Source organism: Hipposideros armiger, unplaced genomic scaffold (genome assembly GCF_001890085.2).
Source record: "Hipposideros armiger isolate ML-2016 unplaced genomic scaffold, ASM189008v1 scaffold_518, whole genome shotgun sequence".
Lineage (NCBI taxonomy): Eukaryota > Metazoa > Chordata > Mammalia > Chiroptera > Hipposideridae > Hipposideros > Hipposideros armiger.
This window is the reverse complement of record NW_017731868.1, coordinates 770,990-782,199: the sequence shown is the minus strand read 5'-3', so window position 1 is coordinate 782,199 and position 11,210 is coordinate 770,990. Positions and strand designations below refer to the sequence as shown.

General features: G+C 40.2%; 1 protein-coding gene across 14 annotated transcripts in view; it reads right to left on the bottom strand.

Annotated features, from left to right (window-relative positions):
• Positions 1-11,210, bottom strand: part of HUWE1 (HECT, UBA and WWE domain containing E3 ubiquitin protein ligase 1) — a 169,949-nt gene that overhangs the window by 46,243 nt on the left and 112,496 nt on the right. For 13 of the 14 annotated variants that reach the window (XM_019668123.1, XM_019668130.1, XM_019668129.1 and 10 more), the window contains 7 exons: positions 9,645-9,861; positions 8,418-8,540; positions 7,514-7,751; positions 6,894-7,124; positions 2,454-2,576; positions 1,869-1,964; positions 1,012-1,281 (listed from right to left, as the gene is read on the bottom strand). In XM_019668123.1, coding sequence (XP_019523668.1) covers positions 1,012-1,281; positions 1,869-1,964; positions 2,454-2,576; positions 6,894-7,124; positions 7,514-7,751; positions 8,418-8,540; positions 9,645-9,861 — 1,298 coding nt within the window. The remainder of the gene's footprint in view (positions 1-1,011; positions 1,282-1,868; positions 1,965-2,453; positions 2,577-6,893; positions 7,125-7,513; positions 7,752-8,417; positions 8,541-9,644; positions 9,862-11,210) is intronic. The other variant, XM_019668134.1, reaches the window with a different exon arrangement.

Below are 11,210 nucleotides of genomic sequence, written 5' to 3'. Positions count from 1 at the left end.
GCAGTGAGCGGCCGTCCAGAAGCCGGCGACTGATCTGCCTCGCCTGGAAAGAGCGCAATGATGGTGCCAACTTGGGCCAGTGAAGCAATGTCCTCTACAACTAGACTGAAGAACAAAACAACATCAACTTGTCTGTTCCCCTTTCCCCAATTCCCCAGCGCTGTTCCCATCCCCCGAATTCCCCAATAAAAATCTTAAAAAAACACACACACAAAAATAAAATGTTAGAAATATTGGACTTGCTTTATTTTGCATGCTAAATTTATTGTAATGAATTTTATATAATTCCTCTTTTTTATTAAGGTATTACTTTTCTTAAAATCATTTCTACAAGCTCTTACTATAAAGGTAACTAAACCTTGGTCATATCTTGTGGAAAAAAAGGTTTATCTAGTTTATTTTTTACTTATGTGAGGTTTCCATATACTAAAGTTATGATTACACACATCACCTTTCTTTCTGTTTCTTGACTTTAAAACTAAAACAAGATTCCAATGATTTAAATATATAAATGGTAAAAAAAATAGTAAAGGAAATACAGGTACAACCAAAGTGTTAACTGGCTACCTGTTTGTGTGGGGATTTAGGGTAATTTATTTCTCATCCTACTTCAACTATTTCATCAGGATGGGGACTCATTTGTCAAAGACGTTGTTGCATAGGTGGGGAGGAAAAACAGTTATTCATCATTAGTCCAAGGGGTCAAACTTGGCTCAAAAGTAAGGCACATTTGGACATTTAAGATGAATTTAAGAAGAAATGCCTAGAAAAAAAAGAGGGCTTTGTTTTTTTTCTTTCACAGACATGTTTGTGAAGTAGTTATAGTTAATCCACTTTTTGCAGGAACACTCAAGAAGAGCTAGATTACCAGATCTAAAGGATTCAAATAGAGAATATATCCATATTGGGTGAAATGTAAAAATACTGATTTTCTTTTTAGAAATCAAGTTTTGATAGATGACAGGAAAACCACTTCACATATTCCTCTCTTTTGGCCCCTGGAAAGCGTACCTGATTGACCACCTGCTTCAGAATCATGTCTCGATAGTCTGCTCCATTACGTTTTATTGCTGTCATGATCAGATCACACACCCGGTACACTGTGTCTGGCAGCTCATCAAGAAGGTGGAAGCAACCTGGCAACATGGTATCTGTGAACGTGTGGAGTTCATCTTGCTCTAATGGATCAGCATCCTGGAACTTCTCTAGACATTTAGCCTCTTCCTCTTCCTGCTTTTCCCGAGCTTTCCGTTCCTCTTCCTCCTTCCGGCAAGCAACTTCCTGGAAGCAGGGAAGGAAGAGCGATAGTATATGGGAGACTTGAAGGAAGAAAAGACGAAGAATACTCTAAAAATTTATTTGCCCTACCATATGAATACCTTCTACCTTCTCCGCAAAGCAGGTGATACATTCATTAGTGTGTGGCAACAAGGATGAGGGCAGCCAACACAGGCTAAGGAAAGCAGAGGGGAAGGACACCTCCAATCCCTGAAGCACTGCCAAGTTATTCATAGCATCCTATATTACCTCCTACAAAATCATTTGTAGACACTGTCTTGCATCCTCTGCCAGTATAGTAAGCAGAAGCAATTGTTACCTAAAAATAGATAGCCATATTTGGACTAATGTACACTACCAAGTACAACTGGGGTCTCTTATTTGACAATAAAGATCAATACATCATCTACCCTACTTAAAGCTTTAGGTCAATACAATGTAGATCAGTGATGGCAAGGTTGGGATGAATGAGTACTCCCATGTCTTTCTTTAGACTTTAATTCCACCAATTACTTTGCAATAGTAGCAGAATGTTCACAGAAACAAAGATTAAAGTGTCAGACCCTTTGGATGCCTAATATTCTAGTTACCTCAGGTGACTCTGCCCTTTGATCCATTGGGATATCCTGTCCCAGAGACATGGCAATCGCTCTCATCATCTGGTCCTCTTCAGACATACTCAGATCCTACAGAGCAACAACAGAAAACCCAGCAACTATACACACCCCAGCTCATAAGGAATCAGACATTTTGTGCTCAAGCTTTTGAGAAGAAACGGGGCTCCAAATGCTGCTCTGTCGAGTTAAACCCAGTATACTTACCTGGTCGCTATAAGAACAGAAAGGGAAAATCACAGTGAAATTAAGTATGGGAAGGGGACTTCAATGTGACCACCTATTCTGCCTCTCAGAAAAGAGAGCCTCTTACATTGCTTTCGGAAGAGTTCTTCTGCAAACCCAGTCCAGTAATTTGCATGGCTGGGAGATAGGAAGCTTCTGCTCATTACATTCTAGAGCTAGGAGAGTTATCACGAAAAGAAAATATTGGCATGGAGAAGTCTGAAAATGAGAAGTAGTTTATAGAAGGGAAGAACAGCGATGGAAGCCTGAGAGGAGAAAAGCACATCAGTAACCAAACCAATGTCCTGGAAGGTTAGAGTTCCTGAGCAAACTCACCCGAACAACTCCTCCCATGATTGGGGGAGGGTGGGTTAGAAGGTACTCTGTGGCCTGCTCCATGGTGCTGGTGTTCAACAGAGCCTCCATGGCATGTTCCCTTGTGAAGCCCATGTCCATGAGCTACAAAAAGAACGCAGGATCTCAGAACCACAGTAAAAGAGAAATCCAAAAGCATTTTAAAAAGAAAGGACCACTGTTATTCAACATAGTATTGGAAGTCCTAGCCAGAACAATCAGGCAAGAGAAAGAAATAAAAGGCATCCAAATTTGGAATGAAGAAGTTAAACTGTCACTTTTTGCAGATGACATGATTCTATATATAAAAAACCCTAAAGACTCTACCACAAAGCTATTAGAAACAATAAACGAATACAGCAAAGTTGCTGGCCACAAAATCAATGTACGAAAGTCCACTGCATTCCTATATATAACAATGAAATTTCAGAAAAAAATTAAACAATTCCTTTTTTAATTGCCACGAAAAGAATAAAATACCTAGGAGTAAACTTAACAAAGGATGTGAAGGACTTATACACTGAAAACTGTAAGACATTTTTAAAAGAAACTGATGAAGACACAATAGAAAAACATTCCGTGTTCATAGATTAAAAGAATCAACATATTCAAAATGGCCATATTACCCAGAGCAATATACAGATTTAATGCAATCCCCATCAAAATCCCAATGGCATTTTAAAAAAAGAAATAGAACAAAAAATATCATCAGATTTGTATGGAATCACAAAAGACCCCGCATAGCCTAAGCAAGCCTAAGAAAAGAGAATAATGCTGGAGTTATCACACTCCCTGACTTCAGCTTGTACTACAGAGCAACAATAATCAAAACAGGATGGTACTGGCAGAAAAAACACACACAGACCAATGGAATAGAACTGAAAACCCAGAAACAAACCCACATATATATGGGCAGATAATTTTCAACAAAGAAGCCAAAAACATACAATGGAAAAAAGAAAGCCTCTTCACTAAATGGTGCTGGGAAAATTAGACAGCCATGTGCTAAAGATTGAAACTAGACCGCTATCTGTCACCATGCACCAAAATTAACTCAAAATAGATCTAAGGCCTAAACATAAGACCTGAAACAATAAACTGCATAGAAGAAAGCATAGGTAATAAACTTATGGACATTAGGTTCAAAGAGGAGTTTATGAATTTCACCTCGAAGGCAAAGGAAGTAGGGCCGGCCAGGTGGCGCAGTTGGTTAGAGCATGAGCTCTGAGTAACAGAGTCGCAGGTTCACTTCCCACATGGGCCGGTGAGCTGCTCCCGAGCTGAGCTGCCAACAGGAGGCCAGATGGCTCAGCTGGTGAGAGCGCGTGGTCTTAACAAGGTTGCAGGTTCAATTCCCACATGGGATGGTGGGCTGTGCCCCACCCCCGACACCTAGATTGAAAGCAGCAACTGGACTTGGAGCTGAGCTGCGCCTTTCACAACTAAGATTGAAGGACAACAACTATGACTTGGAGCTGATGGATCCTGGAAAAACACAATGTTCCCTTCTCCAATTCCCCAATAAAATCTTAAAGGAAGTAAAAGCTAAAATACATGAATGGAACTATATCAAACTAAAAAGCTTCTGCACAGCAAAAGAAACCATCAACAAAACAAACAGGCAACCAACTGAATGAGAGAAGTATTTGCAAGCAATGCCTCCAATAAGGGACTAATATCCAAAATACATAAGGAACTCATACAACTCAAGAACAAAAAGACAAACAGTCCAATTAAAAAATGGGCAGAGGACATGAACAGACACTTCTCCCAAAGAGACATAGAAATGGCCAACAGATATATGAAAAAATGCTCCTCTTCACTATTAGGGAACTGCAAATAAAAACCACAATGAGATACCACCTCACACCTGTTAGAATGGCTACCATCAACAAGAAAAATAATAAGTATTGGTGAGGCTGTGGAGAAAAAGGAACCCTGTTCATACACTGTTGGTGGGAATGTACACTGGTATAGCTGCTATAGAAAACAGTATGGAGGTTCTTCAAAAAAAATTAAGAATAGAATTACCATATGACCTAGCAATCAGTCTCCTGGGTATATAACCAAAAATTTCTGAAAACATTTATCCATAAAGATGTATGTACTCCGATATTCACTGCAGCATTATTTATGATGGCCAAGACATGGAAACAACCAAAGTGTCTTTCGATAGATGATTGGATAAAGAAGATGTGGTATGTACACACAACAGAATATTACTCGGCCATAAGAAAAGATGAAATACTGCCATTTGAGACAACATGATGGATCTTGAAATTATTATGCTAAGCGAAGTAAGTCACACAGAAAGAGTCGAGAACCATATGATTTCACTGATATGTGGGATATAAAACTGAAAGCAACAAAGGAACGAAACACACAAAGACAGACAAAAACTCATAGATAGACACAGACAAGTTTAGTGGTTACCAGAGGATAATGGGGCAGGGGGATGGTAGAAGAGGGTAAAGGGGATCAAATATATGGTGATGGAAGGAGGACTGACTCCAGGTGGTGAACACACAATGTGATATATAAATGATGTATTACAGAATTGTATGTACACTTGAAACCTATGTAATTTTACTAACCATTGTCACTCCAATAAATTTTATTAAAAATAACAAGAAAGGAACCCTTTCAAGATGGAAACAAGTTTTTCTAACTTCATAAGAACTGAGAACGTTTATAAGGTGAGGCATTTAGGTAACATGAATGGACCATTATATTTGGTGCTTTCACAGCATTCAAACATTAGAGCTACAGGATAGTACAGAAGATTCTCAATTCTATCCTCTAAGAAAATGGGGCCAGATGGTTATTATCATTAACAAGATGATTCTAATTAAAAAATTGAGACTCATACATAGAAGCAATAATCAGTCCCACTTTTCTGGAAAACAAACTGGCAATGAAACAAGAGCCTGAAAAATGACCAAGATATTCATTCTACTACTACAAAATAATCATGAGATGTACAGACAAATTTGTACAAAAAGAAACTATACACTACAGCTTTACAACGTCAAATAAGAAAATTAAGATCTGGTAATAAAAAGAGTGACTAAGACGTTAAAAAAACCATTTTTTGGGCCGGCCGAGTGCTTAATTGATTAAGAGGGCGAGCTCTGAGTAACAGGGTCGCCAGTTCAATTCCCACATGGGCCAGTGACGCTGCACCTGAGCTGAGCTGCCACCAGGTGGCAGGATGGCTCAGCTGGTGAGAGCATGTGCTCCTAACAACAAGGTTGCCGGTTCGACTCCCGCATGGGATGGTGTGCTATGCCCACCTACAACTAAGACTGAACATGGCACCTTGAGCTAAGCTGTTGACTGGCGGCCGGATGACTCAGTGGTTAGAGCATGCGCTCTTAGCAACAAGGTTTCCGGTTTGACTCCTGCATGTGATGATGGGCTATGCCCACCCACAACTAAGACTGAACACAGCACCTTGAGCTGAGTGGCCATGAGCTGCTGACGGGTAGCCGGGTGGTGATTGGACTTGGAGCTGAGCTACCTGCACTCTCCACAACTAAGACTGAAGGACAAACAACTTGGCTGTTCCCGTTCCCCAATTCCCCAACACCGTTCCCCTTCCCCAGTTCCCCAATAAAGTCTTAAAAAAAAGACAAAAAACATTTTCTTAATGACAGCAGTACAATTCTACATGATATGATGTTAATTATGTAAAAATTAGGCATAGAACTAAGTGATAAAAAGGGGCACAATCGTTATCTTGTGCAATTACATTATGAACGCCTTTTAAAAAATATTTTGCTTTACTTCGAAATTGCTTTAAAGGGATCATTTATTACTGTTATAATAAAAAAAAGTGACATGTATATATAGAAGACATATTCGAACAGGACTCTAGACACATAGAGAACAAACATACAAACACGCAAATTCCTGGAGGAATATGTTAAATGCTCTTTTGACATTGAAATGTCAGGTTCATAAATGCTTCCCCAACCCCCCACTGCTTCTAGCTTCCAATTTTCAAAATGTGGTTTATATTTTTATTTAAAAAAAGTTTGCAGGTTAAGCAAGGTTTCAGATAGCTCTTGTTGGAGAATAAATTTGGGTCATGATATCCCTGCCCTTTATAGACTAATCAGAAAGAATATGAGGACAATTTGCCTCCAAAAAAACATGCAGCTTACTAAGAATACTTAAAAGAGTTGTAATACTAAAAAACAAGCTTGGAAGAACACAATATTTTACCTGTTGGAAGCATTGGGACTACACTCTAGCTTTCTCAGGAGTAAAAATAGACCGAGAGAGAGAGAGAGCAAATTTAAACTTCTCTCCTGGCTAACAGGACCAGGCACTTAGTGGCATGTGAACTTAAAAACCCACAAGCATCGCATTCTATCCAGTGCAAAGTCTGGGCCCTGGACTATCAGGCCAGCATCCTACCTGTTGCAGTTGTTGCTGGTTGACTTGAGGCTCTCGGCGGGAGCCACCTTCCTCTTGCCCTGTATCCTCTTCTCCTCGAGACCCCTCCTTCTCTTTACTCAGTCTCTCTCGAATCACAGGTTCTCCTCGGAGGATGTGGCACAGGATGGCCAGCATGGACTCAGCCATTCGCCCACCATACACCTTCAGGGGTTTCCGGTTCCACAGGTTTTTGATGCAAGTAAAGGCTGCCTGTAAGTTATTTGAAAAGCTGAATGAAAATCATTGTCTCAATTCAAAGCCCTGGGAGGAATAAGTCAAAGATCTATGGGATGGTCCTTCCACAATCAGTCTGTGCCAACTACAAAATGCTAGGTCAGTACTGAAGGGGCCTAAGGAAGCACAGAAAGGGGGCATTTAACCCAACCTGTAAGTTACCTATCTGAAGCTTACAGTTCAAATGTTTACATCACAGAAAATTTTCAAATGGTCTGTATCCCCTTCTGTCAAGCAGCCTTAACTGGGAGTCGGATATATAATGATTCTCCAATCATCAAGTTATTTCATTAAGGACAAAACAGAGTGGGAGCTACAAGTCAGCATGAGAAACTCCTTTTGGTTTTAGAATGCTGAATACTCACTTTCTGAGTTACCACAAGGAAGCGGAGGGCACTGAATTGTGGAAAGTTCTGGACACCTCCGGGCAATTTGGCAGGCAGTGAATGTGGAGATTCAAGCACCGTGGTGGGATTCACCATCTTCTCCACCAGCATAAGCCAGGCATCTAGGAATTCTCCTGTGCCATCAGGTAAGTCTGAATGTTCTAATCCCTCAGCAACAGGAACTTTGCCTCCCATGGACAGAGCCCAGTTGAAAGTTCTGAATTCAAATAAAAGAAAGTATGGAGATAGAATATTGGTATTTTCGATGGGGTGGTGGTGGTGGAAAGGACATTCAATAGGTTTCTAGTTTCTATATTGGAAATACATGTTCCTCTTCTTGTAGCTACTGTTTCCAATCTATTAAACATTTATTAGCTTCACCGTTTTTTTGGTCTTTAGTCTAGCTTTGTTGAGATAATATTGACACATAACATATATAAGTTTAAGGTGTACAATGTGATGATTTCACACACACACAAACACACACACACACATATAGCAAAATTACTTCTAGCATTACTTTTTAAAGACAAAACAAAAAAAATGAAACTTAGCTTAAAATTCTGACCAAGAGAAGTAGAAAAATGATCATATTCCAGAGAAACAATAGAAAAAGACAAGTCTACTAGAAAAATATGTACGAGGCACTGGAAACCAAATGAGGAAAAGAGACCCTTACAAACACTTCTAAGACAGGCTGAATCCCACCCTCCAAGGAAGACAGAGACAAATATGGCTAGTTCTCAGAACATTAACAGAGTGCCCTAATGGGTGTCTCTACATATTCACAGGACAGGTGGCTTAGAAAGTTGTGGGCTGCTAAGGCACACAGAAAAGCCCAAACTCCACGAAATGCTTCTCAGTGAAGCAACTTGATCCTTACTCAAAAAGAGCATTGTGGCCTCCAGAGCAGAGAAATTTCTGCAGCATGAGGTGGTAGGGATATTTCCTCTCATCAAACAGCATTGGGGATGTAAAACCAACTGAACAGATGAAGAATGTCAGCCTGAAAGAGGGAAAAAACAAAAATTTAACATTCTCTGAGACAGACACTGAAGCAACGGGAAAGTCTAGTAGAAGTCCAGAGTAAATTTTAACATTGCACTGAACTGACTGACTAGAACGCAGGTGGGTTACTAGTGTGCTTACTAAAATTTCTAAGGTTTCTAAGTGGCTCCCACCTACTAAAAAATACAAGGTTATTGAAATGCAGTATGATTACAAATGCTTTTAAAATCTTTACAGTCGGCAAACTGCGGCTCGCGAGCCACATGCAGCTCTTTGGATGTATTCCGTCTCAAAAGTTTGCTGACCCCTGGAAGAGCCAATCCTGTCCCTCACAATTTAAAAATTATTCGAGAGCCATAAATACATTTGTACGTAATCACCATTATGTGAATAATATCCTTTAAAAATTTTATAAATGAAACTATGATAATTTTATTTTCATTTTTTTAAAAAAGATTTTATTGGGGAATCGGGGAAGGGGAACAGACAAGTTGCTGTCCTTTGGTTCTTCAGTCTAGTTGTGGAGCACGCCGCTTCACTGGCCCATGTTGGTATTGTGATCACTGCACTCTTCCCGGCTGAGGCAGATCGGTCGCCAGCCATTGGACAGCCTCTCACGGCAGCTCACGCTGGCTGCCGGCCACTCATTGTAGCTCACAGCAGCCCACTGCAGCCTACACCATTGCCGGCGACTCAGAGCAGCTCAGCTCCAGGTCGAGCTGTTGTTCACCATCTTAGCTGTAGAGGGCGCATCACTGGCCCATGTGGGATCTGAACAAGCAGCCCTGCTGCTCAGAGCTCACGCTCCCAAGCCAACTCTTAACCAATGAGCCACTCGGTTGGGCCAGTTTTCATTTTCAATTTTACTTCAGAGCTTGCGGCTCGTGAGCTGCAGTTTGCTGACTCCTTGCGGCTCTGCTGTCTCAAAAGTTTGCCAACCCCTGTTCTAGACTAAGTAGAACCAAAACAAGTACCTTAAACTGTATTTGGTGTACAAGTCTAGAGTAAACAAGGGACCGCCAAGGCCTCTAATTCAGTGGCTCACTCTCCATCGAAGTAGAGAAGGAACCAATCCGAATCTGTACCTTAAGCAGAACCTCACCTGAAGCGGGGTGTAGGTGTATATGGTGGAGGCTGCCAAGACAAGCCCTTTGTAAGGAGCTTAGTAAGGGCTGAGGCTGTTGATCGAGCAGCAGGCGTTGGTGCTGTGGTGGTGCTGGCAGCATGATGGCTCCTTCTCTGGCGGACAGGAGACCCCACACAAAGTTTAACAAGGAGTCCAAATAGCTCAGCAAGTGCTCGGCCTAATCTGGAAGAGGCTGGAATCCAAAAGTCAGAATAAGGCTGACAGTATTCTGAGAATTAGTTTCATTAATAACAGACACATTATCATTAATATATTTTTATGACTGACCACTTCCTCCCACATTACACCTAGGAAACACTTGGACTTGTCTCTACATATGAGAATCCAAAATAGGAAGTTCCACAGGGAATAAATGCCTCTTCTAAAGGCAGGAGACAGAAATATCTTGGCATTCAATACATAACAAATGTTGCAAGACAATCAAGATAAGCACTCACACTGTTAGAGGAAGTATAAACCGAAACCACCTTTGCAGAGAGCAATATAGTAATAAGAACTAGTTAAGTAAATGATATTTATTGGATTATGGAGTCACCTAAAATGCCTACAGAGAACTCTAAAAATGGCAAAAATGTTAACAACTTAGACCAGAAAAGATCATATATATTATATATTGTCTGATCACATTACATAGATGGTCCCCAAAGGAAAAAAAAGTTGCTAGAAAAAGCATATAATTTTTAAGTGGCTTTCTTAAGGTGTTAGGTAGCTTGTAAGTATTTCAAAGTTTCATTTTTGTAGGCTGCTTTTTGGTATATATTCAACTAAAAAAGCAGAATCCAAATATAAACATGTAAAATAAATGTGTAGTAAAGTGGAAAGAAAATATGTCTAAACACATTGTATTTGGGTGTTAACTTGCTTTTCTTAAAATATTTTCTGTACTTGATCCTTGCACAGTCTGGCTAGAAACCTCTATGTTTGCCTAGACTCTGAAAACCTAATGCATCCAAACATTAAGTTTGAGTTTTTTCACCACTGCCTTCAGGTGAACAGACAGCAAAGTGGCTTAAAGGCAGTCAGCAAGAGTAAGACAGGAAAATAAAAAGCCAGTAGCCAAAGAGAAATATACATCAAAAGCACGATTGGACCCACACAGAAACACCAGAAGGTTCTAAGGTCACAGTAGTCTAAGGGGTCTAACAAAGAAAGAAAGGGGAGGTAAACTTGAGCAATCTTCTTGGATGGTCGGTTTTCCTTTAATTTGGAGCAGTGGTGGTAGACTTTCAAATTAAAACAAAAGGAACAGAATTAAACAAATTAGAACAGAAAGTAAAATTCAAGGGGGTTTTAAGATAACAAATGGAAACACCACAGGCTATTTTCTGCTTGCTTTTGGGCAGAGCTCCAGATGCCTAGGAATTATATATTCACTTTCCTCTACATTAAGGTAGCAGAAAGTGGCAAATGTTGAGAGACATACAAAAATGGATCCCCCAAACATTGATATTACACTAGGGGGTAAAAGATGGCGAAGACAGACTAGTGTGTGGCTTTAATGTGGTCTCGTTTCATGTTAAT